Here is a 27,448-nt window from a genome sequence, read left to right on the forward strand (position 1 = left end):
AGCAGCTAGAGCAGTGTGGAGCACTTTTGCTGCGTGAAGGAAGAAACCAATTTTCCTTTGCAAATTGGCTCCCCTTCCTAATTTCTGCCATGGATTCTGCCATGATCCTTTTCTTCTCAGGTTTTTAAATCTTGGAGTAATCTATTCTTTCAGTCAGTCCTTCATTGTCCATAATCCATTTGGAGTTCTGTCAGCCTCACTCTGAATTGTGTCCTCGAGTCAGGGGTCCTTTCCTATTCCCCAGCCATGTGAGCTTCCCAGGCCCTCATTACCTCTCCTGGGAGTTTTGTTTATCCTTGCTCTGTTCTCTTCCCCATCCAGTGCACTTTGTAAACCTCTGCATGATAAATCTTTCAAAAGTACAGCCTTAGTCACGTCACTCTTTGCCTGGCAAGTAAACTTTTTAACCCAGTATTTAAAAATAGATAAACAAGAAACTGAGGGAGAGAGGAGTGGGAACCTGGGGGCAGAGGAATTGAATCCTGGCAGAGGAGAATTTGGAGGAAAAATACTTTTTAGGAACCTTATTCTTTGCCCTCCCCAAACAGAAAAAGGTTTTTTTTTTTTTCTTTGAAATTTTATTTCCAAGACCTTTGGATATTTTTAAGTATCCATCAAAATGTTATGAGCATCATGAATTTCACGGACCTCAACACACCAAATATATTGAGCACTATTAAAAGTGCACAGTGGAAAATAAAAGATACCCACAATTTCCTTTTTGCCAAATATATTTTGGTTTCCCCAGATTAAAAAAAAATTTCAACTTGAGCCTCATGATTATCTGAATACTCAGCCTTTCTGTATATTTCTATATTATCTTTCTACCCTATTCTATTATTCTGTAATATATCAGCTGCAGTTCAGTCAACCAAATCACCCATTGTTTTCCTTCTCCTGGCTGTTGTCCTCAGAGTTCCCTGTCCTTCCTTGTGTAGGAGGCCCAGGGCTATGCCTCTTGGCAGCCCCAGCTCCAAACTTATTTTACTATAGTTATTTATTTTTCTATTTCTTTGAATCTGTGAAATCTTATACATATCTATCAATCAATCATCTCTATAGCTATCTGTCTGAAATTATATATAAAAAGTCCCTATCAAATGATTCATGCATTTGTTCATTTCTTCAGAAGTTTTCTCTTTACTGTTTCTCTCATTTTTGTTAGCTATTGAAGCATCAAGTGTCAGCATTAGATTCGGGTTCTTTTTCACTCATTTTTTCATTCATTAAAAAATGTTCCACAGAATGGAAGAAAATATTTTGAAAGACAAAGGATTGTTATCCAGTATACAAAGAACACTTAAAACTCAACAGTAAGAAAAAGGAACAACCTGAAAATGGACTTAAGGCCTAAACAAACACCCCACCAAAGAAGATATACAGATGACAAATAAGCATATGAAAAGACCCTCAACATCAGTAGTCCTTAGGGAATTGCAAATTAAAGCAACAATGAGATACCACTACACACCTGTTAGAAAGGCCAAAATCCAAAACACTGACAACACCAAATGCTGGTGAAGATGTGGAGCAACAGGAACGCTCATTCACTGCTGGTGGGAATGCAAAATGGTACAGCTACTTTAGAAGACAATTCAGCAGTTTCTTATAAAACTAAACTTATTGTTCACCACACGATCTAACAATCATGCTCCTTGGTGTTTACCCAAATGAGTTGAAAACTTACATCCATGCAAAACACTGCACATGAATGTTTATAACAGCTTTATTTATAATTGCCAAAACTCAGACGCAATCAAGATATCTGTCAAAAAGCAAATGGATAAACCAACTGTGATATCTTCATACAATGAGATGCTATAAGAGATAAAAAGAAGTGAGGCACCAAGCCACAGAGACACGGAGGAATGTTAAATGCATAGTACTTAAAGAAAGGAGCCAATAGGCAAAGGCTACATGCCATATGGTTCCAACTATATGACCCTCTGGAAAAGGCAGAACTATGGAGACAATAAAAAGATCAGTTGTTGCCAGGGCTTAGGGTAGGAGAGCGATGAATAGGTGGGGCACAGATTTTAGGGCAGTGGAACTTTCCCTAGAGTTCTCATTTGGTGGAGACATGTCATTATACATTTGCCAAAACCCAATGTACACCACCAAGAGTGAACTCGGATGTAAACTATGGACTTTGGGTGATACTGATGGATAATGATGTGTTAACGTTGGTTCATCAATTGATGTTGATGGTGGGGGAGGCTGTGTGCATGTGTCAGTGGGGAGGGGCTATGTGGGAACTCTGTACTTTCCCCTCAGTTTTGCTGTGAATCACAAATGTCTCTCAACAACATAGCCTATTAATTTTTTTTAAATGTTCACCATTGCTTCAATAACAGAAATCTGGTGTTAAGTTGGATTTTGTTTATATAGCATGAGGAATAGGGAAAGAAAGAAACCCTAAAATCTCGTAGGGGAATAAAGTCTTGCTTAAGGTAACTACTGTGTTGTCATGGTTCATTTTTTTGGAAACATGAAGGCATTCTGTTTAAAAATGGCAAAACTGGCTGGGCGCGGTGGCTCACGCCTGTAATCTCAGCACTTTGGGAGGCCAAGGAGGGCAGATCATGAGGTCAGGAGATCAAGACCATCCTGACTAACATGGTGAAACCCCATCTCTACTAAAAAAAATACAAAAAATTAGCCGGGCGTGGCGACGGGTGCCTGTAGTCCCAGCTACTCCGGAGGCTGAGGCAGGAGAATTGCTTGAACCTGGGAGGCAGAGCTTGCAGTGAGCTGAGATCATGCCACTGCACTCCATCCTGGGTGATAGAGCAAGATTCCGTCTCAGAAAAAAAAAAAAAAAAGGCAAAACTTACTCTTTTTTTTTTCTTTTTTTCTTTTATGTATATATTTTGCACAGAACTGAAGACATCAAGGAGAATGTACTGGCGATTTTACTCATTGTCCTGGTTTCCCTCCTTGGATTTCTGACCTTGAGCCAAGGCTTTTGCAAAGATATGTGGGTGCTCCTCTTCTGCCTCGTCATGGCCAGCTGCCAGTACTCCCTGCTAAAGGCAAGATCACATCTAATTCTTACCAGTAGCGTGTGCTGTCACTAATGTAGCCTTGAAATCATGAGATGATGACACAGACACTTCTGATTTGTGTTTTAGAGTGTTCAGCCTGACCCCGCCTCACCAATACACGTAAGTTTCCAAATACAGGCAAGTAGCTTTTCTTGTCTGTCTGTGTTGAAGACAGGGAAAAATCCAAAATCTAGTCATAGGGCCAAGTCTGTACCTAGCTCTCTATACTGAATATAAAATAGAAATATCAAATATATATATATAAGTGCATGGTGGCCAGCTTCCAGCTAGATCTGAGAGCATGGTGTGGGTGGTATGGGGGAAGGTGTGGGGCAGGGGGTGGAGAGTGTGTGCAGAGTCTTTCCTATCCCACTGGATTCAAGTCAGCAAAGACCAAGCAGTCTGGGGGGAAGACTGCAGATGTTGCCATCAGACTACCTGTCTTTGTGTCCTGATTCCTCCACCTGAATGTTTGACACTGAACAACATACTGGGCCTCTTCATGCCTCAGTTTCCCTATGTGTAAATAGGTCTAATGGAAATGCCTACATGGATTAAATAATCCATGTAATGTGCTATAACAGTGCCTGACACATAGAGATTGCTCAATAAAGGTTGGCTCTTACTATTAGTGATATAATTATATTGGCATGAATCATTATTCTTATTTTTAAAATTTATTGTATATACTTATGGGGTACAGAGTGATGTTTTGATATATGTATACATTGTAGAATTATTAAATCAAGCTGTTTGACATATCTATAACCACATATAGTTATTTTTTTTTCTGGTGAGAACATTTAAAATCTACTCTCTTAGCGATTTTTGAGTATAACAGTGTATTATTATTAACTATGGTCACCATACTATACAGAAGATCTTCAGAACTCCTTCCTCCTGTCCAGCTGAAACTTTGTACCCTTTAGCCAGTCTTTCCTCATTCCCCGTCCCACTGCCTCCTGGTAACCACCATTCTATTCTCTTTTTCTATGGGTTCAACTTTTTTTGATTCCACATGTAAGTGACATCCTGCAGTATATTTCTTTTTGTGCCTGACTTAATTCACTTAACCTAATAATGTCCTCTAGATTCATCAGTGTTGTTGGAAATGACAGGATGGTCTTCTTTTTAGGCTGAATGATATTCCTATTATATGTATATACCACATCTTCTTTAACCATTCATGTGTTGATGGACATTTAGGTTGATACCATGTCTTGGCTATTGTGAAGAGTGTTGCAATGAACATGGTGATGCAGATATCTTTTGGACATATTGATTTTATTTCCTTTGGATATATATTCAGAAGTGGGGTTGCTGGATCATATTCAAATGGAATTAAAATTCTATTTTTTTTTTGAGAAATCATACTGTTTTCCATAATGGCTGTACCAATTTCCATACCCACTAGCAGTATAGAAGGGTTTCCTTTTCTCCAAATCCTTGCCAACACTTGTTATCTTTTGTCTTTTTGATTAAAGCCATCATAACAGGCATGAGGTAATAGCTCATTGTGGTTTTAACTTGTATTTCCCTGAATCATTTATTCTTTTTACATGAAGCTAATCTCTTTATTCCACATTTTCATGTATATTGTTACTTTTCATCTCTGTAACTTTGAGCTAATTCATAACAAAGACTCTGAGCTCACCTATGCTGATCTGTTGGTGCCCTGGCATTACTTTGTGAACTCTGAAACACACACATGTGCTTTCCTCTGAGCCTGCTGCCCCTTTGCTCATCCACAGTGGCCTACGGGGTGGGTGCTATGGAACAGGCAGTGCCCCTTGCAGGCATCTGGGCCACATGCCTCTGTACCGAGTTCATCGCCAGGTAGACTCCCCAGCTCGCTAAGCACTGTCTTTCCTTTGTTGTGGCAATCTCCTGTGGCCCTGGAAAACCCTCCCAGTGAAAGAAAGCTTGATTTTTCCCTCTATTGTGCTTTTTAAAAAAAATTATATCCAGGATTTAGGACCCATTTTTCAATCTGTGATAGCTCCTGTTTAGCTCATAGTAATTAAGAAAAGCTTATAATTGGACGATCACATGGCATACATTGCTATCTTGTTAAATTCCTCTGTTCCCCATAATTGGTTTACATGTAATACATCTTCTTTTATCCTAGAGTCTGAATGTCAAGATAAGTAGAAGCAGCATAATTAGGGTATTGAGATGTATTGTTGTGATTATCGTCAGAAATGTGGGTTAGGTGGTGTGAGAGAGATGTACAGCTTTGAAGCTTTTTTGTTCAAGCCCACCCTAGATGCCGCATCACCATTCTCCTGCCTCAGTCAACTCTCCTCACTCCTAACTGCACTTCATTGTCGCTGTTTTTCTGCATGACTCTGGGGAGGGGTGTTCTATGCTGTGAAACATTCCTTTCCTGCATATCCTTTCAGAAATAATGCAGGACATGCCAGTAAAGGTGGATGGCAAGTACAGCTGCATAATCCTTGTGGATTTGTCATGTCTGTTACTATGGTCCCTATGCCACTGCTCTAGGTTGGAGTTATATTATTTAGTTCCTAGAGGAATCAATCAAGCTGCTATTCCTTTATCTGAGCAAGCATGTCATATAGTGAGACAGTAAGAAATCACTTTTGTAGGACATAGTCAGACATTTAACTATGTTTATTGCAGTAATTAATTTGCTTACACAGATTTCTAAGTAGATTAGTCTCTGATTTGAGTTGGCATTTCTCCAGTACTTCTAATGAAGAAACAAAATATGGTAGCTATAAAATATTTCTTGTTGCAGTCTGACTGAACCATGTGGGTATTTAGAAGACAGATTTATTATCTCCCATTTGTAGATAGAAAGCTTTAGAAAGGGTATGGTCAGGAGCGGGAACCCAGGTTTGGGACACAGAAATGGTTCTCAAACTTGCTGCTAATTTTTATTCATGAGGGGCTGTGAAAGGAACTGAACTGCTTTTCAGACTGCACTATTTTGCACATTTATGGAGGATAGCTATTAATAAATTCAGCCAATTTTTGTTCTTAGAGTGATTGACAGACCTTTCTTTTTTGCTTGCTTCTAAGAGCACAGGTGGCATATTTTGAGCAAGTTGTTAAAATCAGAAGATAGCGAAATGAAAACAAAATTTTTGCATAACACTGTGTATTTCAATTTTAAATGCAGAATTAATAATAATTGCACGGCAACAGGTATGATGTAGTAGCCCCTGGGCTCAAAAGAAATTAGTTTGATTCTAAAAAAAAATAGGTCTGGGAGAGCTTAGAAAGATTAGCAGTTGGATACTGTCTAACTGAAACTTTGCAATTTGGGGATCAGAGATGGCAATATATTAATGGGGAATGAAGATATTAATTTGCTTACACAGGTGTCCATATAGGTCTAACTGACAGTAACCACTAATAATAACCCAGAAAGCAAAATTCGGTAGAATATCCAAGAGGCAGTGAAAAACTAGAGCAGCGTGCCCGGGATCACCTGGGCAAGCCAGAGGCAGAGCTTGATTTCCCCCCTCCCCTCTACTGGCTGGGACAGCACCCGGTAATCTGCATTTTTACACACTCCCAGGTCATTATGGTGGAGGCGATCCAGATCACACATTGAGAAATATTGGAGTAACCAAATGCATACAGGATTCATATTTGAATGCAGCCTTACCATGTATAAGCTGTGAGAGCTTGGGAAACTTACTTCTCTCAATCATAGGTTTTTCATCTGCAAAAGAGGAATAAATAATAAAACAGGATTGCAAGAGAAGGAAACAATGCAGTGTCCCTGAGTGTTTGGCACAGTATCTGGCCCTGAAGCACTTAGCAATTGTTAGCAGTATTTTTGTGTTTGTGCAAAATACGGATAATCCGAATAACATCAGTTGGATTTAATAAAGAGTGCACTGGGTGGCCAGGCATGGTGGCTCATGCCTGTAATCCCAGCACTTTGGGAGGCCGAGGAGGATGGATCACAAGGTCAGGAGTTCAAGACCAGGCTGGCCAAGGTGGTGAAACCCCGTCTCTACTAAAAATACAAAAATTAGGCGGGCACGGTGGCAGGCACCTGTAATCCCAGCTACTCGGGAGGCTGAGGCAGGAGAATCGCTTGAACCTGGGTGGCAAAGGTTGCAGTGAGCCGAGATCGCGCCACTACGCTCCAGCCTGGGCAATAGAGTGAGACTCTGTTTCAAAAAAAAAAAAAGAGTACACTGGGCAATTTATGTAATATGCCTGGTGCAGGCTTTAGTGTATACTAAGTATACTAAGTCCTCTGTAAATGTTTCCTTCCTCTTTATATATGTGTCTTGATTCCTTACAGTACAGACTCCAAAGAGTGAGGGCTACAGCTTGTTATGCATTCTATTCAATTAACTGTTGCTACTATTCAGGGAAGACATTTGGTATCTACTTCAGGTTATGTAGAAATTATTGGAGATTATTTTTTGTAAGTAAACCTTTTATTTTAGAATAGTTTTAAATCTACAGAAAAATTGGGAAAGTGGTACTAAGAGTGTCTGTATACCCCATTCCCAGTTTTGCTGTATTAACCTCAAGCATTAGTCACAATATGATACATTTGTTGCAATTAATGGACCAATATTGATACATTATTATTGAAGTCCACATTTTTTTCAGATTTCCTTGTTTTTTACCTAATGCCCTTTTTCTGTTTGAGGTTCCCATCCAGGGCACCAAATTACATTATAATAGCTATCATGTCTCTGTAGGCTCCTTTTGGCTGTGACCATTTCTCAGATTTTCCTTAAGCCTGAAAAATATTAGTCTGATTCTAAAAGGAAACAGTTTCTGGGAAACTTAAAAAAAATATATAGGGTGAGGTGGATACTGGAAGATATCCAAGGAACATAGACTGGCAATATACTAATAGTTTTTGATGACCTTGACAGTTTTGAGGAGGACCGGTCAGATAGTTTGTACACTGTTTCTCAGTTGGGATTTTTCTGATGTTTATTTCATGATAAGATAGGGATTATGGATCTTAGGAGGAAAACCACAGAGGTAACATGTTATATGGATCACATCACATCAATGGGACAAATTATCAATATGACTTATCTCTGTTGATGTTGACCTTGATCACCTGGCTAATGTAGTGCTTATCAGAGGAATGATTTTGAATGACATGAAATAACTTCTCAATACTCAATCCTAAGAAATAAGAAGGTCAACTTAGTTTTAGTGGATCTTGATGAAAAGTTCTCAAATAACATTCAATTGTGTCTTTGCTCAAAATGGTAGTAGTTAAAACAGAAACCATTTCAAATGATACTTAATTTCTACCATTGATTAAAGGCAGAATGTAGGTCACCACTCTTTTCGCTCTCTTTCACTGCCTTTGAGGGCAGTGCTAAGACAGTAGGAAAATATGTGAACTAGGAGGTAGCAGAGTGGAGTGCGCTGGACGGCACTTGATGAACACTTTGATACTCATTTCACTGCCCTCTTGGCTGGACAACTGCATAGGCCATTTTGTAAGGGTTCACAGATCTGAAAGTTACGAAGTTGGACCTAACATAAATTGTTCTGTAGAATTCAATGATAAACTAAGGTTAAAGAATCTGATTTCCTATTTCTTTTCAATTTTTAAAGTAGCCTATCACATTTCTGCTATATTTAAATTGATGTTGCATTTTAATATCTCAATAGTAACCTATTGAGAATTATTTAACCCTTTGGCTGCTACCTCTCTTCCATAGGAAGAGAATTCCTTAAAATATTTTGGATTCTCTTGTATATACAAAGTGTGGATCATAAAATAGTTGCTGTTTAGGGTCGCAGTGGGGTGATGGGTGCCCGCCCCCAGCTGTCCTTGCTTGCTCCACAATCAAGGGGAACCAAAGAGCATTATGAACATTTAGGATGGCTCTGAATGTACAAGTGAACTGCTAAAGCTAAAGTAAAAACGAAATCATCAACAGCCACCAAAAAATAATGTTTAATTAAACTGACCTACACTGTTGTGAGAAACTATAAAACACAGCAAACCCTTGTTGCAGTGAGAGACTTCAATGTACGTGACCATAATGTCACAGGGCAACAGCCGAGAAATGGGCAGAGAATGTCTGGGTTTTCTACACCTTCTGCAAGTAAGGAGCCCTTTTCTCTGCCCAGAGTTCTTTGAAAAAACTGACACCCTAAGACTATCACGGATGCTTTCCTCATTCTCCGAATTTGCTTCACATGAGTAATGTTCACATTCTGTGTTTAAAGAGTGATGATTATGAATGAAATTTTGTGATGTCAGGCTGAGTCCTTGGGTCTGGAGAATCCAGTGCCACATGCATGCCTCCCCATGGTTGGTAGAGGAAGCCAGGCAAATGGGGCTCCAGTCGTTACTCTGCCATGCTGTTTTCTGTTGCTGAGGCCTGGGACAGTTTCTTCATCCTTATGTCTCAGTTTACTCTTATCAAAATGAGAATAGTATATGCTTCTCAGGATATTCTGAGGGTTCGCTACATGAATACACTTGAAGTAGGTAGGACACTCAGTGCCTGGGACGCAGGAAAGGCCAGACAAACATTAGCTGTTGTGGCTGTTGTTGTTTTATATCAGTGGTCAAAAAGAATAGCTGGTCAGGAGAAGGAGGCAGCAGTGAGCTATGATCATGCCACTGCACTCCAGCCTGGGTGACAAAGCAAGATCCTTTCTTTAAAAAAAAAAAAAAATTCTGAATGTGGGGGAGACAGGAACATTTGTCACCTAAGCAGATGTCAGGTGCTCTCTTCTGTCCTGGGGAATGAAGCCTGAAGCTGGCACATGCAGCAGAGCTGAGACAGAGGATGGAGGCAGCCTGGCCAGGCTGTGCACAGACCTCAGGTCATTCCCCTTGAGGCCAAGCCGTGCACCTCTACAGTTTTCCCAGTCACCCCAGCTCCCTTACAACAAAAACCTTTCTCTCCTCTTTACAACAACAGAACATTTGAAGCAGCTGACCGTTCCACTGTCTCTAAGAGGATAATTAGGATGGCCTCGTCACTTAGCCACATGCACCACTGCTTGCCACAGGCAGGACTCCTGGAGTTTTTGTTTGAGTCTCGAACCTTGCTCCTTCTCTGCACTGAGACTAGCACTTGGGTGATGAGATGGCTTATGGAGGTAGGGCAGATGGAAAACATAAATGCGCAGAGACCTGCTTTTGTGCAATGGCCTTGCAAGATGCTCCCAAGCTGAATTCCATTGGTGCTCCCCACAGTGTATTTTAAGGTTAAAAGCAGATGGGGACTGATGATGTCAAATGAGTTTTTAAGAGATTATGATCAGACTTTAGCTGGTGGAGCTACTGGAGTTTTTCTATTGAAAAAATTAAAAAATCAGTCCTTAGGAGATTTGATGATTGATTCATATGTGAAAGTAGTAATTGAAGAGCAGGGCTATTTTATTAGCAGGTGTTCTCAGAAATCAAGGCAAATAGAAGTAGTGGCCAGGCACAGTGGCTCACGCCTGTTATCCCAGCACTTTGGGAGGCCGAGTCAGGTGGATCACCTGAGGTCAGGAGTTTGAGACCAGCCTGGCCAACACAGTGAAACCCATCTCTACTAAAAATACAAAAAATTAGCCAGGCGTGGTGGCGGGTGCCTGTAGTCCCAGCTACTTGGGAGGCTGAGGCAGGAGAATGACTTGAACCTGGGAGATGGAGGTCGCAGTGAGCCAAGATCATAACACTGTACTCCAGCCTTGGGCAACAGAGTGAGACTCGGTCTCAAAAAAAAAAAAAGTGGTTTATGTGCCTTGTATTAGCCAAATGCTTAGTATGGTTTGGGGACCCAAAACATAGAATGGGAAAATGTGATAAAGCAGGAACATGGTGGTGAGGGCAGGCTCTTTGTAACAGTGCTATAAGTTTTGTTTCATAAATTACAAATACAAAGAAAACCTTCCCATGCCCAGTAAAGTTTGACTTGGAACATTCAAAATACTATCTCAGACTTGTTAAAGGCCAAAGACCTTCAATTTTTAGAATAATGTATTTTAACCTTTTAATCAAAGAAAAAAATCAGAGCAAGTGGAAAGTAGCTATTTAATGATATTTCCTAAACCATGCCAGTTTGAGGAAATGTCTCATATACATGTGTATTTGTATACTGCATTGTTATTTATACCAACAAATTTATTTTGCTATTCACTTGATGAGAAATGCATTTAGATTGAACTTGGGCTTTCGCTTCGGTTTTTAAAAATGCAACAAAAGTATTCCCATACCCATTAATCTATGACCTACTTGGATTCAGAGGGAAATTTCATAAGAGTACAAGTGTTCTTAAGACTGAACCTGGACTCTGGGCCAAACATAGCCAGCCTCCATGGACAGACTGTGTTTTCCTTCCTCTTAAAAGATGGTCTCAGAATAGGACGATTTCTATTATAGAACCAGTGGCAATTTAAATTGCATGTCTAAATATAACATGTTCAAGGCAGTGACTTTGAAAATTCACATCTGAAACCAAATCACTTTAATCCTTCCTTTTTACACTCAAGACAGTTCATGAATTGCAAAAGACATTTTTCCCAATTCATTTTCATTGTTTTTTTCCCCCTGAATCTTATAAATTGTGCATTGATTTATGAGATGTAAATTTCTTGTTGGCTTTTGCCCTGGAAAGTTAATGTTGTATCTTTTCCTTAATTTTTCTATCCATTCAAGAAGAATAAAAAATAATTCTACTTTGCTTCATAACAATAGGCATATGGATAAGATCAGGTCTGCTAAATATTTGGTATCCCTCACAGGAAAATGCTGTGTACATAGTATAAATAACACTTTTTAAAGCTGAATGATTCCACTGTGCACACTAAGACATTTTATGTAATCTCTGCAGGTATAACTTCATACCCATATTGTCTTGCTTTCTAAGAGACTAGGAAATTAAAGCCCACAAATTATAATTCTATTTCTTATTAATAGTGGCACCCAAGTGTAGAGCAAACAGTGGTTTAAATTAGTTTTGCACTTGAAATGAACAAGATGAATGGAAGTTTCACTGTTGGGGAAAGCATTGAATTAGATCTACATTTTCTCTCAGGATAGTAATTAAATTTTCAGATAAATCTTGTTGAGAATGATAGGCATAATTTTTTTTTTTTTGATAGTCTCATTCTGGTTTGACAGAATAAGAATCAGACTTTTTTTTCTTTTCTTTTTTTCCTGTTTTTTTTTTCATATATGAATTGTGGTGGTTGGGGGAAAATGTGTTATGTGGTATAAGTTATATGATTGATATAGTGTAAATTATTGACTATGAGGCTTTTTTCATTTAATCAAAATAAAAGGTACCATTCAGAAATTGTGTTTGTTTTCTAGGGACACAACCAAATCATAACATATAGCAGACCAATCTATTTTTGTGTGCTGTGTGGCCTTATTTTGCTTCTTGATACAGGGGCCAAAGCCAGGCACCCTCCCAGTTACGTTGTGTATGGCCTGAAGCTCTTCTCTCCAGTGTTTCTACAATCAGCTAGGGACTACTTAATAGGTGAGTTAATTATGGGGTTGTGGGGAAGAATATGGGGGGTGGGGGTATGTCTCCTCTTTGTCTTCTGAATTTCTAAGCTTCCTTACCTGATTATTGGGTGAAGAGATGTGCATCTTCCTCTTGGCTTGCATATCTACCAAAGACTGTCTGGGAGCCCAAGCCTCAAAGCATCCAACTATGGAATTATTTTTAAAGGATTTTGATATTTATGACCAAGAAGTTGCAGCACTATAATGTCCATTATAATAATGCCCATCCGGGCTGGGCATGGTGGCTCATGCCTGTAATCCTAGCACTTCGGGAGGCCGAGGCAGGTGGATCACCTGAGGTCAGGATTTCAAGACCAACCTGGCCAACATGGTGAAACCCATCTCTACTAAAAAGATACAAAAAATTAGCCAGGCATTGGTGCATGCTTGTAATCACAGCTACTCGGGAGGCTGAGGCAGGAGAATTGCTTGAACCCAGGAGGCGGAGGTTGCGGTGAGCCAAGATCATGCCATTACTCTCCAGCTTGGGCAACAAGAGTGAAACTCTTTCTCAAAAAAAAAATAAAAAATAAAAAATAAATGCGCATCTGAAGAATGGTTGTTACGGTGCCTGCTGGGGCTGCTTTTGCAATCAGGGTAGCGGCATGAATGGGCACGGTTCTCAGTCCAGGCGGAGTCCTGGATACTCACATCACCCAGTCTTCCACCAATCCCTTTGCTTGACTTAAGGTTTAGGCAGTATTTTACATAAAATGCTCTGTTTAAACAAGTCATCTGCATACTGTATGGTTTTGAGCCCTGACTCTGGAGCCAAACTGCTGATTGTTTGAATTCCAGCTTTGCCGCTTCACTAGGTATATGACTTTGAGCAAAACTTAACTGTGATATAAAGGCAAAAATATTGGCCACCTCAGAAATTACTGAAAATTTTAAATGAGTTGGTATACTTATAGAGAGCAGTGCTAGGCACCAAGCATCAGCTGTTGTTGTCCCTGTTATGCAAAGTGATTGCTCCAGTATTGACCCGACTGCATATGCTCTAAGAATTCTTGCAGAGACATCTAGGGGTTTGCACACCTGCCAACTTGTTATTGTCTGTGATCACATTGACCAGCTGAGTTGATAAAGGGCAGCTTCTACCAACATCACTAGCTGGATCTCTCGCTTTCCAGCTAGAAATCTTACTCATGAGACTGTCAAAGCCTTTGGTCCCACATCATCCTTTCCCAACCTCTGTGACAGCCCCCCGAATCTCTCTAGTGGAACTAGGGAGTGTGCCGAGGTATGGCGTAAGTTTTGTTTGTGCTCCTTATAGGTGAAAACCCTGGTAGGCATTCTACGCTCTGGCTTCCCGTTCCTCTTCCTGCTGCTTTGGTAGTGAACTCTTCATTCTTTACTCCCCCAATGCCCAATCCACCACAAGCCCACCTTTCTATGCATCCTCAACACATCTTTTCCTATTACATCATTTGAGAAGCAGAGTAGCTGCTGCTGCTGCTTCTTTTTCTTTTTTTTTTTGATGGAGTCTTGCTCTGTCTCCAAAGCTGGAGTACAGTGACGCAATCTTGGCTCACAGCAACCTCCACCTCCTGGATTCAAGCGATTCTCCAGCCTCAGCCTCCCAAGTAGCTGGGATTACAGGCATGTGCCACCATGCCCGGCTAATTTTTGTATTTTTAGGAGAGATGGGGTTTCACCATGTTGGCCAGGCTGGTCTGACCTCAAGTGATCCGCCCACCTCAGCCTCCCAAAGTGCTGGGATTACAGGTGTGAGCCACCGTGCCTGGCCAGAGTAGCTTCTTAATGCCAAAGGGTTATGCACCACGCTTCAGAGAACCTCTGAGCTCAATTAGGAAACAGAAACATGTGGAAAAAAAATAAGAACAGATCCATAATTTGATCTCCCAGTCAGTGCCCTCCTGCCCAAGAATATTTGCTTCTATCCTTCCTGATATTTTTTACTTTACTTTTTTTTCAGTCCTATCAGTTGGAACAAACACATACACAACAAGAAAGGCCTTCTGTCATTCTTATATTTTATAACTTAGGGTACCCATATTCCTCACTAAGTCGGCTGCAATGAAAAAATCAGAGTTTGAGTAGACGGAGATGCTCACTCACGATGGCACACTTTGCAGGGCCATCCTTTCCTGCCATCTTCTTTTTGCAAACAGCAGTGTTGGTGTCCACAGCTCAAGGGCACACGAGGACCTGGAGATTAGAGGAGAAAGCATAAAATAATTTTGGAAGATGTCCAAGAAACAATTGTCTATGTCAAAATGCTGCCTTTTCTCTCTCTGCACTCCACACTCCATCTTGGGTACCCCCAGCCATCTTCTCCTGGGATCTTGAATGTGGGTTAGTGTTGATAGAGTGCCATCTCTTACAGGTCACAGGGATCTGTGCCTTGAGCTGGAGCCGTAATTACTGTGGCCCCTTCTCATCCCCTTCTCACACATTGTGTTCCTTCCACTTGGAAGCTGTTCTGCAGCCTCCCCCGTCCTTCATTATGCTGGCTCATAACACCTCATTTCCCTAAGTTTGGCCCCATTGTCTATCCTCTCACTACCCACACTTTCATAGTCCTTAGCCCATTTTGTAGCAATCTGCTCGCATTTGTAATACCAAAATAATGCCTGTCTCTCTCACTAGCTTATTCGCTCAGAAAAGGCAAGGCAGAGACCCTGCATGCTTTCTTACCACTCAGTCCTTAGCAGTGTCTGGCATCTAGAGGCACTAAATAAACATTTGTTGAAAGGATGAACTAATGAACATTAAAGTCCGTGTTTTTTGTTTTGTTTTGTTTTTGTTTTTTTTTGAGACAGGGTCTATCTCTGTCACCCAGTAGAGTGCAGAGGCACGATCTAGGCTCACTGCAACCTCTGCCTCCTGGATTCAAGCGATTCTTCCTGCCTCAGCCTCCCAAGTAGCTGGGATTATAGGCACGTGCCATCATACCTAGCTAACTTTTGTATTTTTTAGTAGAGATGGGGTTTCACCATGTTGGCCAGGCTAGTTTCGAACTCCTGACCTCAGGTGATCCACCCGCCTCGGCCTCTCAAAGTGCTGGGATTATAGGCATGAGCCACCATGCCCGGCCGAAAGTCTACTTTAAGTACTAAGGATATTAATGTACAAATAACTTTTGGAATACTTCCCATTCATAAGTCAGAGAAGGCTATAGTCCATTTGGACCGTTTAACTCAGCCCTTAGAATAAGTAGGGACTTAAAAAGTGCCTTTTGCCAATAATCTGTAGAAAGAGGTTTGGGGCATGAAGAGCATGATGTGTCTTCCATTTACAAATTGCTTTTCTGTACATGGGTATCTCCCTCATTCCTAGTTTTTAAAATTTTTATTTGCTACTGTAAAAAAGTCAACTTTGGAATAAGTGTAGTTGTCTTGGTGTGGCAAACTTACAATGGCATTGGAATGTGAGCTGTTATTAAAGCTCAAAAAATAAGACCTTAATGTCTTAAATAATTGTTGAAAGCCTAAGATTTTACTTTAGCAGTAACCCTTGTTCTAAAATATCCTACTAGCTATGCATATTCTTATTTTATTTTTTAAATCAATTTCATTAAGGATTGGAGAGGGAACATTCTTATCTTTTCCACTGGAATTCCCTTTCCCTCATTGAAGCTTCTGCCTAATACATATTTTTGTTTGCTTGTCAACAGTGACAACTAAAAATGGTGATAAATAATCCAGCAAGCCGATTAAATAACTTCTGGGGTAAAGATAAATAGAAAAATAGAACAATAGCAATCTCTATGGAATGAATGTGTTAAACATACTAATTTGCACTGAGCAGGAAAAGGTTGTGAAACAAATTTAGAACAAATGGGAGAGAAAGGAAAGAGATAGTGGCTTACACTATTTTTCTGACTTTATGTGGGAACACAAGGGCAACTTAAAGTCATTTCTTCCTTGTGGAACTTATTCACTGTGTATTTCCTCAACTAGCAAGGGATGTAAGTAGTCTAAAGCTGCTGCCATTGCTATATGGAGGAACTAGCAAGGAGAGAAGAAAAACATTAGGAGAAAACAAAAGGTTATTAGGAGGAAAAAGAAGTGTACAGCTCTAGGAAGCGTAATGCTTCCTAGAGCCGCTGTAACAAAGTACTCCCCACTGGGTGGCTTAGAACAACAGAAGATTGTTGTCTTGCAGTTCTGGAGGCCAGAAGTCCAGACTCAAGGTGTTGTCCAGGCCATGCTCCCTCTGAAAGCACTAAAGAAGGACCTGTTTCAGGCCGTTCCCCTTGGCTTGTAGACGGCATTCTTCTCCTGTATATTCACATGGTGTCCCCTGTGTGCATGTGTGCCTCTGTGTCCAAATTTCTCCTTTTCATAAGGACACCAGTCATGTTGAATTAGGGTCCAGATGGACACTAAGGGCCTCAGCTTAACTCCATAATCTGTGAAGACCCTACTTCCAAACAAGGTCACATTTAGAGTTACTGGGAGTTAGAACTTCAACATCTTTTGTGGGAACATGATTCAACCCATAACGAGGAGTGTTTAAGAAAAAGGACAAGGGAGAAGAATTAAGTCCATGTGACATTGTTTCCCATGGATTTATTGTGCTTCTCATGCTGTGTTGGGTGCAAGTGGTCCTCCTCTGGCAGGTGCTAGGGAGCATGGAGTATTTCCTAGAGCAGTGTCTTGTTGGTGATGTATGGGTTACCCACTGCCACTCCTGGTTTCTGCAATTAAACCATCACCCTGTCAGAGCAGGAGGAGGTGGCAGAGGAGAGGGACAGACAAGGAGCGAGGCCAGTCCAGTATCAGCATCTCCTTCTGCCTCCTTGTGCAGAAGAGATCAAATGCCTGAGCCAGTGGTATGAGATAAGTCAGGTGGACATGGGGCAGCTGGGAAGGATGGAGAAACTCCTTGTCATGTATAATGCAAGGAGAGAAACATCTCAAAGGAAGAAGGAAACATCAGATGATTGAAGGAGGAGAAATTCAGGTGAATAAGGAGGTAGAAGCATAGAATAATATTCCTATGTAATTTCTTTTTCTTTTATGATCCCTCATATATGTTCACAATATTACTCTGTGCACTTTTCCTTTCATTATAAGAAAAAATATTCTTTATTTTTATCCCAAGGAATAAGGTGAAAGTTATTAGTCCGCACTCATTTCCTGTGCTCAGTCAGAGACTGGTGACCACTGGCTGGAATTTACATTGCTTTCCTTGAGCAAAAACCTCTGAGTGAGACTGGCTTTGAAATTATCCTGTGGGTGAGAAAGCCAAAAGGTCTCTGATTCTTAGTACCATATTTCAAAAGGAGCAGTCACAAAACTAGAGCATGCCTGGAGGAGTGTGTAGCCACATGGCCTGTATGGGGTCTGGAAACTGGGTAATGGAACTGGGAATGTCCAACCCAGGGAAGAAACACTTGAGTGCTAGAGGTACACACAATAGCTTCAGATCCTTAAAATGCTGCCAGGTTGAAGGGGAGGGATTTTATTCTCTTTTGTAGCCATAATAACTAGTTCTAGCAGATAGAAGATGGGTTACAGCTCAGTACAAAGAAGCCAGTAAAACGGTTTGGGTTAGAGCTGCCCTACCATAGAGTAGGTTGCTTAGTGAAACGAGTTCTCTGGCATGGAAAAACTTCAGGCAAGATGAAATGTCCACCAGTTGTAGCCTGGGTCCAAGCACTGGATGAGTTCTTTATCAAATGGCCTCTGCTCTGTGTTTTTTTTGTTTTTGTTTTTTCAGACCTGGGAGTTTTATGTTTTATTTTTGGTCCTTAGGTTTATAAATCCCGGCCAACAATAATGCATCTTCAATAATGGAGACTGTAACTTTGGAGATAAGTGGAGGTTTTAGAACCAATCACTGGATTGTACTCACCTTTCCCTAAACACCCAGACGTCCCATTTCTATGTCTTGTTTAAAGGCTCATTTCTTGGCCTCAGTCCATATGAGGACATTTAGTTAATACACAGATAGGGCACATTGAAGACACACAATATATACATTCACATTGACTTCATAGGCTTTAGTTTTATTTCTGTGCCATTTTAATTCTGCCTGCTTGCCCCTCAAACCTGCAAATATGGTAATTTATATCACTCACATTTGATAAAAGAAATAAGCTTAAGCTACTATATTTTTATTTATGAATTTTGCTTAAAAAGAAGTGGAACTGTGCCAGAAGTTTCTGCATTGACTATAATTATTAAGGAAAATAAGAAGTTAGGAAGAAGTGAGAGAAAATTATAGGCCCACTCAGTGGTATGCTAACAGAAAATGTTTGTTCACAGGGGAAAATTATGTACAGCCACAAAGACTTTTTAATTTTTTACTTCTGGAAAAAAAAAGGACAAAATAATTTCAGCAATTTCAAGTGTCATTTTCCTAAAGTCCTGGTAACATAACAAGCATTTGGCTGCTTTTTCCTTCACGTTCACTGCAACCTGACAGATGAGACACATGGACTCCCTCTTCCTCCCATTCCACCTCCACGACATTTATTTTAAAGACTAGAGCTTTCCTCCTCCAGGATGTTTTGGAGAGGATCTAGTGCATGGACCTCCCTGTTGACTGCTGTTCTTCCTGTATTGTTTCATTAAGTTCCAATTCTACACCCACAGCCAGAGCATCTCCAGGGATGACTTTCTGGTATTTCTTACCATTTTATCTTCCTCATGCCATTTTTCATTGTGTTCCAATTCTTTTCATTTCTTTGGGTTTTGTTGCATTGGCTAATGTATTTCTTATACAGAATATCTCTTTATCCTTGATTTACCAAATAGCTCCCAATATCTGGCTTTGCCGTTCATATCATTCCATACCTAGACTTTTCCCTGTGGTTCTTCATTCTCAGAGTAGTTTTTGTCACATACACATACAGCATTTGGAAAGGCAAATAATAAATCTCATTGGACCTTCCCTCTGCCCTGATCCAGAATTGGCAGATATAGCATAGCACAAAATTGTCATTGCTGGATTTTGACCCCAGAGTAAAGAGAAGCTCTTTTCAGTTTGTTTGAAATTTTATGGAATTCTATGGATTAAAATTTCTATGCTCATGACTATATGTTCTGTAATTAAATTTCTATTTATTTCTTGTATCTCTCCTTTCTATTTATAGAAACTGAAAAAGAAATTATGTCTTATATAGTTATGTCTAGCATATCAGTATTTGTGCCTTTTTGTCCGCTTTGGTTGAGAAATAAACTGCTTTCAGATGCTCTACTTTTTTACAATATAGTTGAAATCTTGCCACAAAAATTATCACAACAAAATCACCACCTGTATCGAAACATGGCTCCAACACCAACCACAGCCCCTATTATTATAGATAGCCATGTTCATGACATAAAATTTTACTTTCACAAAGACTTTGAACAGTTCCTCAGTACTTCGTTCCATAGTGAATTTTAACCAACTTTTTTTTTTATACTTTAAGTTCTAGATACATGTGCAGAACATGCAGGTTTGTTACATAGGTATACCACCTTTTTTTTTTTTTTTTTTCGAGATGGAGTCTCGCTCTGTCGCCCAGGCTGGAATGCAGTGGCGCAATCTCGGCTCACTGCAAGCTCCACCTCCCGGGTTCACGCCATTCTCCTGCCTCAGCCTCCCGAGTAGCTGGGACTACAGGCGCCCGCCACCATGCCTGGCTAATTTTTTCCAACTTTTAAAAAGAGAATTTCAACATCTTTTGTGGGAACAGAATTCAACCCAAAACAAGGAGCATTTCAGAAAAAGGACAAGAGAGAAGCAAGAACTAAGTCCACGTGATATTATTTACCATCTTATGGCCAAAGGTGCTATTGTGCCCATTTTAAATAACCCAGTAATATTAACCAATTATTTTAATCAAATATTCAGAGAATGGGTTGTGCAAATACTCTCATCCTTACAACTTCACTATAGGAAGTTAACATTTCCCATTTTTCAGAAATAGCTGAAACACCCTCACTTACCATCTTCCTCCTGTTGTTCACTGTGGTTTGTGCATATTTTAGGACATAGTTCCAATATCTAGACATATTGGATTTCAAATCAAATTTCCTTAGTTTTATTAAGGTTTGCCAGTACTAAACGTCATTGACATACAACCCAATAATCAGAGACAGAAAGGAAGACAGATGTCTTATGGCACTGCTAATGGGAGTTTCTGTGTTTCTATGAAACCCAGCTTCAGTAGAATTAAGCAAGAGGCAATGGTAGGAAAGTTGCTGTAAAATGCAGCTCTACTATAGTTTTCCTCCTCTAACAAAATAGTTCTCTGAAACATTGAATTATAACCTACAAATGTTTTCTCCAAATGTGCAATTTCATCATTCTGATGGGAGGTAGCACAATCTCTCTCTCCTCAGCCAAGAGCACCTTCATCTACCACGCAATCCATCTACCCTAGAATCAGTGTCACATTATCACAAGTGCTGCAGTCAGGTAGTTCCCACTTGACAGCCTTGAGCTCTGACTTAACTCTGAGTTTCCAATTGGTATTTAGGATGTAATAGACTCCAAGTTACTCAAGTGCTTGAGGGTACAGAAGCACAAAGCAAGGACACTCCTTGGCCCCAATTTTTGCTCCCCTCTCGCATGCAGGAAGAGATTCCCGTAATTACTGTCCTGTGATTTTTTTGTCTGTGAGGCAGAGTCTTGCTCTGTTGCCCAGGCTGGAGGACAGTGGTGTGATCTCGGCTCACCGCAACCTCAGCCTCCCGGGTTCAAGCGATTCTCCTGCCTCAGTCTCCCAAGTAGCTGGGATTATAGGCACATGCCACCACGCCCGGCTAATTTTTGTATTTTTTTTTTAGTAGAGGTGGGGTTTCGCCATGTTGGCCAGGCTGGTCTCAAACTCCTGACCTTAGGTGATCCGCTCACCTCGGCCTCCCAAAGTGCTGAGATTACAGGTGTGAGCCACCATGCCTGGCCTGGCCTGTGTTTTTTTATGTTCCTGTAGTTTTCCCAGTTGCCTTTCTTTTGCCCTCATCTCCCCCATGTCCAAGTCTACTCTTTCAAACTGAAGATGATTCTACTCTCACTCACCACCCCTGAAGTCTTTGCTCAGTCCTGGGCTTGTGTGCGTTCCTTTCATCAGTACTTCTTTATCAGGATCAGCTCCTTGTTGCATCCACAGGCACATTTCCGTCTCAGCCTCCAGTTTCCTCCGGGTGAGAGGAGTCTAAGATTGCCTCCATGGAGGTTGCAGTGAGCCGAGATCGCGCCACTGCACTCCAGCCTGGGTGACAGAGCGAGACTCCATCTCAAAAAAAAAAAAAAAAAAAAAAAAAAGATTGCCTCCAGTATTCCTGGGTGGGGTGGTTTGGAAGGGGAGAGAGACAGCACTGCAGCAGGAGCCTTGGCAACACAGTTCCCACATGCTTATCGTCAATTTTGTTTGTTTGTTTTCAGTATTTTTATATTGCTTCCCTGCTATTTCCCTCCTTGGGCTCTTCCCGCAAATCAACACTTTCTGCACTTATCTTTTGGAGCAAATTGACATGCTGTTTTTTGGTGGTTCTGGTAAGTCGTTTACATTCTATTCTTCCTGTAAAGGAATTCAGAGTTCAGATAAGGACTAAATAGCCTTAGGCAGGAGATGAGTGGCTAGTTAGGTTTTCTTTGTCCTGAGCATTTAAATGACTTCAGTTTGGATCAGTCTGGGTGATGATGGGCCTGTCCCAATTTCCTGTAGCCAGATTGGAAGAGGTCTGCTTATCTTGGTTGAGCATAAGCACAGAGACAAGGAAGGGTAGAGTTCTCTGTGATTTGGAATAGGTTTGAAGCCCTTCAAACTGTTCCCTAAAAAAGCACTCCATGTGTGTGAATGTGTGTGAGCATGTGTGAGTGGATATAATTGTGTGTGTGTGTGTGTGTATTTGAGCACATACATGCTCAAGTCTGGGAGTGCATCAATGTGAGCCTGTGGGTTGACACTGTGCTGTGTATTGTGTGTGTACCTATAGAGACAGGTGACCTGTGTCCCTAAACCATCACTGTGACCCTTTTAATGTCATACTTTAGATTCAGACCAAGGTGGATATAATCTCACGACATGACATAAATTGCTTAACTTTTCAGCCTACTCTTCTCTTCTCTAAATGGAAATAAACATCATGACCTCATAGGGTTGCTATAAAGAGTAAATGAAATCATGTGCATAATGCAATCACTGTTACCACCCCCATAACACATACACGTACACACACACACACACACACACACTACATAGGGACACTTGCTTGTTCCTTTTCCCGTCTCCTCTCTCCTCCTGCCTTCTCCCTCCTTCTCCTTCCCATTTATTCTATTGAATTGCTATCCAGGACCTTTTCCTTGACCACCAGCTTTCAACTGTAAGCCATGAGGTCTCCCTACCTTCATTCTGACACACGCACATAGTCTTTTAAGAACTTGAATTTTTAGTTAGGTGGTAGTCTCTTTCTTGCACCTATGAGTCACCCAGTGCCTTTTGATGGATCCCATAGATGTATTCTTTACCCCTTCAGCAGGCATCTTGTATGTGAATGTGCAACCATCTCTTTGCTGTTTTACATTTGTTGATTTTAAGAATGGCTGGTCTAGAAAACAACTGTTGATGTTTGTGTTCCAGCTGTGTCTGGGATAACCTCGGCTTTTTACAGCGTGGCCCGGAGCATCTTGGCTGCCGCCCTGCTCCACGCGGTCTGCTTCAGTGCAGTGAAGGTAGGTGTGAGGACCATGGGCCCTCATCCTTCTCGATTCATTAAATTAACTTGTTTTTTTAAACAACTGAATGTTTTCTCCAAAATTACAAGAGAAATCGGATCTGTGCAAATCAGGGAGTGACTGTGTGGCTGAGTGAGGCCTCAGTAATGTTAGAAGACAGGTCAGGATGCCTGGTTGGCCCTAATGTGAAAGGCCCCCCACCTCCTGGCCTGGCTTCCCCTCTGCAGATGTCTCTCTGCTACTATCGGTTAGTGACACTGGGAGGGGCTGCTGCTTAACATGTTTTTCAATGGAACCCATGTGTCTGCCTTCACTTCCTGAAATACCCTCAAAAGACAATAAAGGTATACAATTGCTTAAAGCTAGATAGACAAGAGGACAGAAGAGGATATGACAGCCACAAAATGTTAGAATCTAGAAAACAGAGGGACTATAGACTTATCCAGAAGGGGAAAATGCAAACCTAACCTGGCAGCAAGGGAAGCCTAAGATGATGAGAAAACAAGATAAACACGAACTTCAGGAAAACACAAAGTTGTGTCAGGCAAGAAACATATCTATTGTAGGTACCTGGCTCAGCTGTGAACCATGTTTATGTAGTAATCTGAGTAATCATCATGTTATATCGCTAATAGAAGAATGGGGGAGGTGAAGTGTGATGGAGGAGTTCCAAATCCTGTCTTCCATATTAGAAAGTCAGCAAATAACATCTAAAATGGAAAATAAAAATCAAGAAATAGCAAAGCAGGTATTTTATTTGAAAATATGGAAGTAAATATGGAGAAGAAACAGCTGAGTCATTGCCTTCAGGAAGCAGGAATTAGAGCAGGGGTTTGTGTAGGTAGGGACCACTACTGTTTGTTTTCAGTGTTGTAGAGCTGTAGAGTGGCCATTAAGTCGAAAAATAACAGTATGCATAATGTCCTCAGGGACATCTTCAATCAGTAACAAATAAATTAATATTATACATATTTCTGGACTTATGGTTTAACAGTTTAAACCACAGGTACTCCTTTGATAAAACAAAAATTAAATGTAAAAGAGTAAATAAAAATAATATATGTTCTAAAGTGTTTTTAATATAAATCACATAACATTTCTTAACTCACTTTTTTAAAAGATTAACTTAAATCATATTAAACTGATCAATGTCAGTGGCAGAAAGATAATTGTTCATTTCCCTTTGTGAGAGAGAATGAATTCAACATTTTTCTCTCTCAATATTTCACAGTAATCAATGGAGTAATTCTTTTCTTGCTCCTACTATTCCTATCATATAGATATTTTCTTTCAGAAAAAAAGGGGAGGGGCCTCGGAGGAAGGTTTCTGTATCTAATATACAAAGGTAATTTATGTGCTTGTAGTGGCCCTGTTTGTTACCACATTTATCCTATCATGTAGACCAACAATTATCTAATCAGTGTTTCTGGTGTTCTTTGTTTTGACTTATGTTTGTTTACTCAATCATAGGATCCCAGGTATACTTCATTTAGGAAAAGTACTTGGATGGGTATTTTCTGAGTCCTTGTACTTCTGAGAACATCTTTCCACTGTCTTTTGGTAAAATGGCTGCCTATACAACTCTGGGGTCACAGGTGTTTTTCTGCAGGCACCTTAGTATATTGCTCTGTTGTGTTCTGGAATTATTTGTTTGCTTGTTCATTAATTTTTAAAAGTCAGGTTTAAAGTTCAGCTTTTAAAAATGTCCAGTTTGGTTAGTTTTAATAAATAAATAAATAAATAAATAAATAATCCTACAATCAAGTTATGAGAGCATTTTCACCAACTCAAAAAATGTTCTTGAATTCCTTGTAGTTAGTCTCCTCCCCTACCTCCAACCTCTGGCCACCATTCATCAGATTTCTGTCTTTGAAGCTTCTTTGGAATCAAATCTGTCAGGGCATGATGTATATACAATAAAATCCACTAATTTCAAGTGTACAGTTAGATGTATTTTGACAACTGTGTGTAGACAAGTTACCACCATCACAATCATGACACAAACTGTTCCCCCATCCAGAAGTATGTTTTTGTGTTCACTTGCAGTCAGTCCCCTCTCCACACAATGTTTTTATTTATCCTAAGTGAATACCTGAGTGAGATTGCTAGATCACGTGGTTTTTATTTAACTTTATAAGAAATTGCCAAACTGTTGTCTAGTTTCTATACCATTTTTCATTTCCCTACCCTCACATAATCTTTGATTTCCAAGTGTTCCAGGTTCTTGCTGACACTTAGTATTCTCAGGTTTTTAAAAAATCCATTCTCGTGTGAACCAGTATCTGATTATAGTTTTAATTTGCATTTCTCTAATAATGAATAGTGTTTGAACATCTTTTTGTATGTTTGACATTTGTATAACTTCATTGATGAAAAATTTGCTCACCTTTTGTCCATTTAAAAATTATATGTATGCCATATTATTGAGACATGAAAGTTCTTTACATAATCTAGATACAAGTCCTTTATCAGATATATGCTACACACATTTTTTTTTCAGGCTGTGGCTTGTCTTCTCATTTTCTTAACAGTATATTTTGAAAAGCAGAAGTTTTTAGTTACAATGAAGTCCAATTTATCTAATATTTATTTTATGGTTTTTTTTTTTTTTATATCTTACCTAGAAAACATTTACCTAACCCTAAGTCACAAATATTTTTGTACTACAAGTTTTATAGTTGCATTATATTTAGATTTGATTTGAATATACTTATATTTAGATTTGAAATCTCTTTTGAGATGATTTTTGTGTGTGACATGAGGTGAAGGTTGAGATTTACTAGTACCATTTGTTGAAAACACTAACCTTTCTCCATTGAATTATCATGGAACCTTTGGAACCAAAAATTAATCATTTCATTGTTCTGTATACCTTTCTTTATGTTACTATTACATTGTTTTTATTACTGTAGCTATATAATATGCTTTGAAATCAGATAGTGTGTCTCCCAACTTTATTCTTCTTTTTCAAAATTGTTTTTGCTATTAAAGGTCATATTTCTTTAAAAGTAAGTTTTAGACTATGTTTGCCAATTCCTACCAAAATTTGCCAGAATTTTCATTGGGATTATGATGAATTTGTAGATCAATTTGGGGAGAACTGACATCTTAACAGTAACTTTTTGATCCATGAACATGGTATATTGTTCCATATACCACAGTCTTTGTCTTTGTTACTTCGTTCTCAGGTCAGGAGTATTTTGTATCTTTCAACCTACAACTATTGCACCTTTTTATGCATTATATGTTATTTTAAATGGCATTGTGTTTTATAATTTAAATTTTCAATTGCTAAGTAATACTAAATACAATTTATTTTGTAATATTTCAGCTTGTATCTTGCAAGCTTGCTAAACAAATGTGTTAGTTCTGGTAGCATTTTAGTAATTTCTATGAGATTGTCTACCATAGATTGTCATGTCTATCAATAAACACAATTTTATTTTCCTTTGCAGCCTGTATGCCTTTGATTTCTTTTTCTTGCTTTATTGCAGTGGCTAGGACCTCCAGAGCAATGTTGACAAAGTGCTAAAATCAGACATCTTTGCCTTGCTCCCAGGTTTAGGGGAAAAGTCTTTCACCATTAAGTATGAAGTTAACTATGGAAATTTTCCAGATACCCTTTATTGGGCTGAGTCATTTCCCTTAGATTTCTAATTTGCTGAGAGTTGTCATCATAAATGATGTTAAATTTTGTCACTGTTTTTTTCTGCATCTATTGAGAAGACCATATTGATTTTTTTTAAAGCAATTGATAGGAAGAATTACATAAATTGACTGTTCAATGTAGAACCAACATTCCATTTAAAGGATGGGCCCCATTTGGTCATGCCATATTGTCTTTTTAAATATATTGCTCAATTTTATTTACCAATATTTTGTTGAGAAATTTGATGTCTATGAAGTTTCTAGTTCTCTAATTTTTTTTTTTTTTTTTGAGATGGAATCTCACTCTGTCACCCAGGCTAGAGTGCAGCAGTGTGATCTTGGCTCACTGCAAGCTCCGCCTCCTGGGTTCACACCATTCTCCTGCCTCAGCCTCCCGAGGAGCTGGGACTACAGGTGCCTGCCACCACGCCCAGCTAATTTTTTGTATTTTTTAGTAGAGACAGGGTTTCACCATGTTAGCCAGGATGGTCTCAATCTCCTGACCTCATGATCTGCCTGCCTCAGCCTTCCAAAGTGCCGGGATTACAGGTGTGAGCCACCGCCCCCAGCCTAACTTTTCTTTTCTTGTAATGCTTTGTCTTGTTTTGATATTATGTAATGGCTT

The 27,448-nt window shown here is 39.8% G+C and overlaps 1 protein-coding gene across 3 annotated transcripts in view; it reads left to right on the plus strand.

Moving 5' to 3' along the window:
- The window catches only part of PCNX2 (pecanex 2), a 327,055-nt gene that overhangs the window by 73,975 nt on the left and 225,632 nt on the right, over positions 1 to 27,448 (plus strand). For 2 of the 3 annotated variants that reach the window (XM_009232501.4, XM_054561349.2), the window contains exons 11-15: positions 2,879 to 3,032; positions 3,132 to 3,164; positions 12,334 to 12,505; positions 21,883 to 21,993; positions 23,081 to 23,172. In XM_009232501.4, the coding sequence (XP_009230776.3) occupies positions 2,879 to 3,032; positions 3,132 to 3,164; positions 12,334 to 12,505; positions 21,883 to 21,993; positions 23,081 to 23,172 (562 nt within the window). The remainder of the gene's footprint in view (positions 1 to 2,878; positions 3,033 to 3,131; positions 3,165 to 12,333; positions 12,506 to 21,882; positions 21,994 to 23,080; positions 23,173 to 27,448) is intronic. The other variant, XM_054561362.2, reaches the window with a different exon arrangement.

Source organism: Pongo abelii, chromosome 1 (genome assembly GCF_028885655.2).
Source record: "Pongo abelii isolate AG06213 chromosome 1, NHGRI_mPonAbe1-v2.0_pri, whole genome shotgun sequence".
Taxonomy (NCBI): Eukaryota; Metazoa; Chordata; class Mammalia; order Primates; family Hominidae; genus Pongo; species Pongo abelii.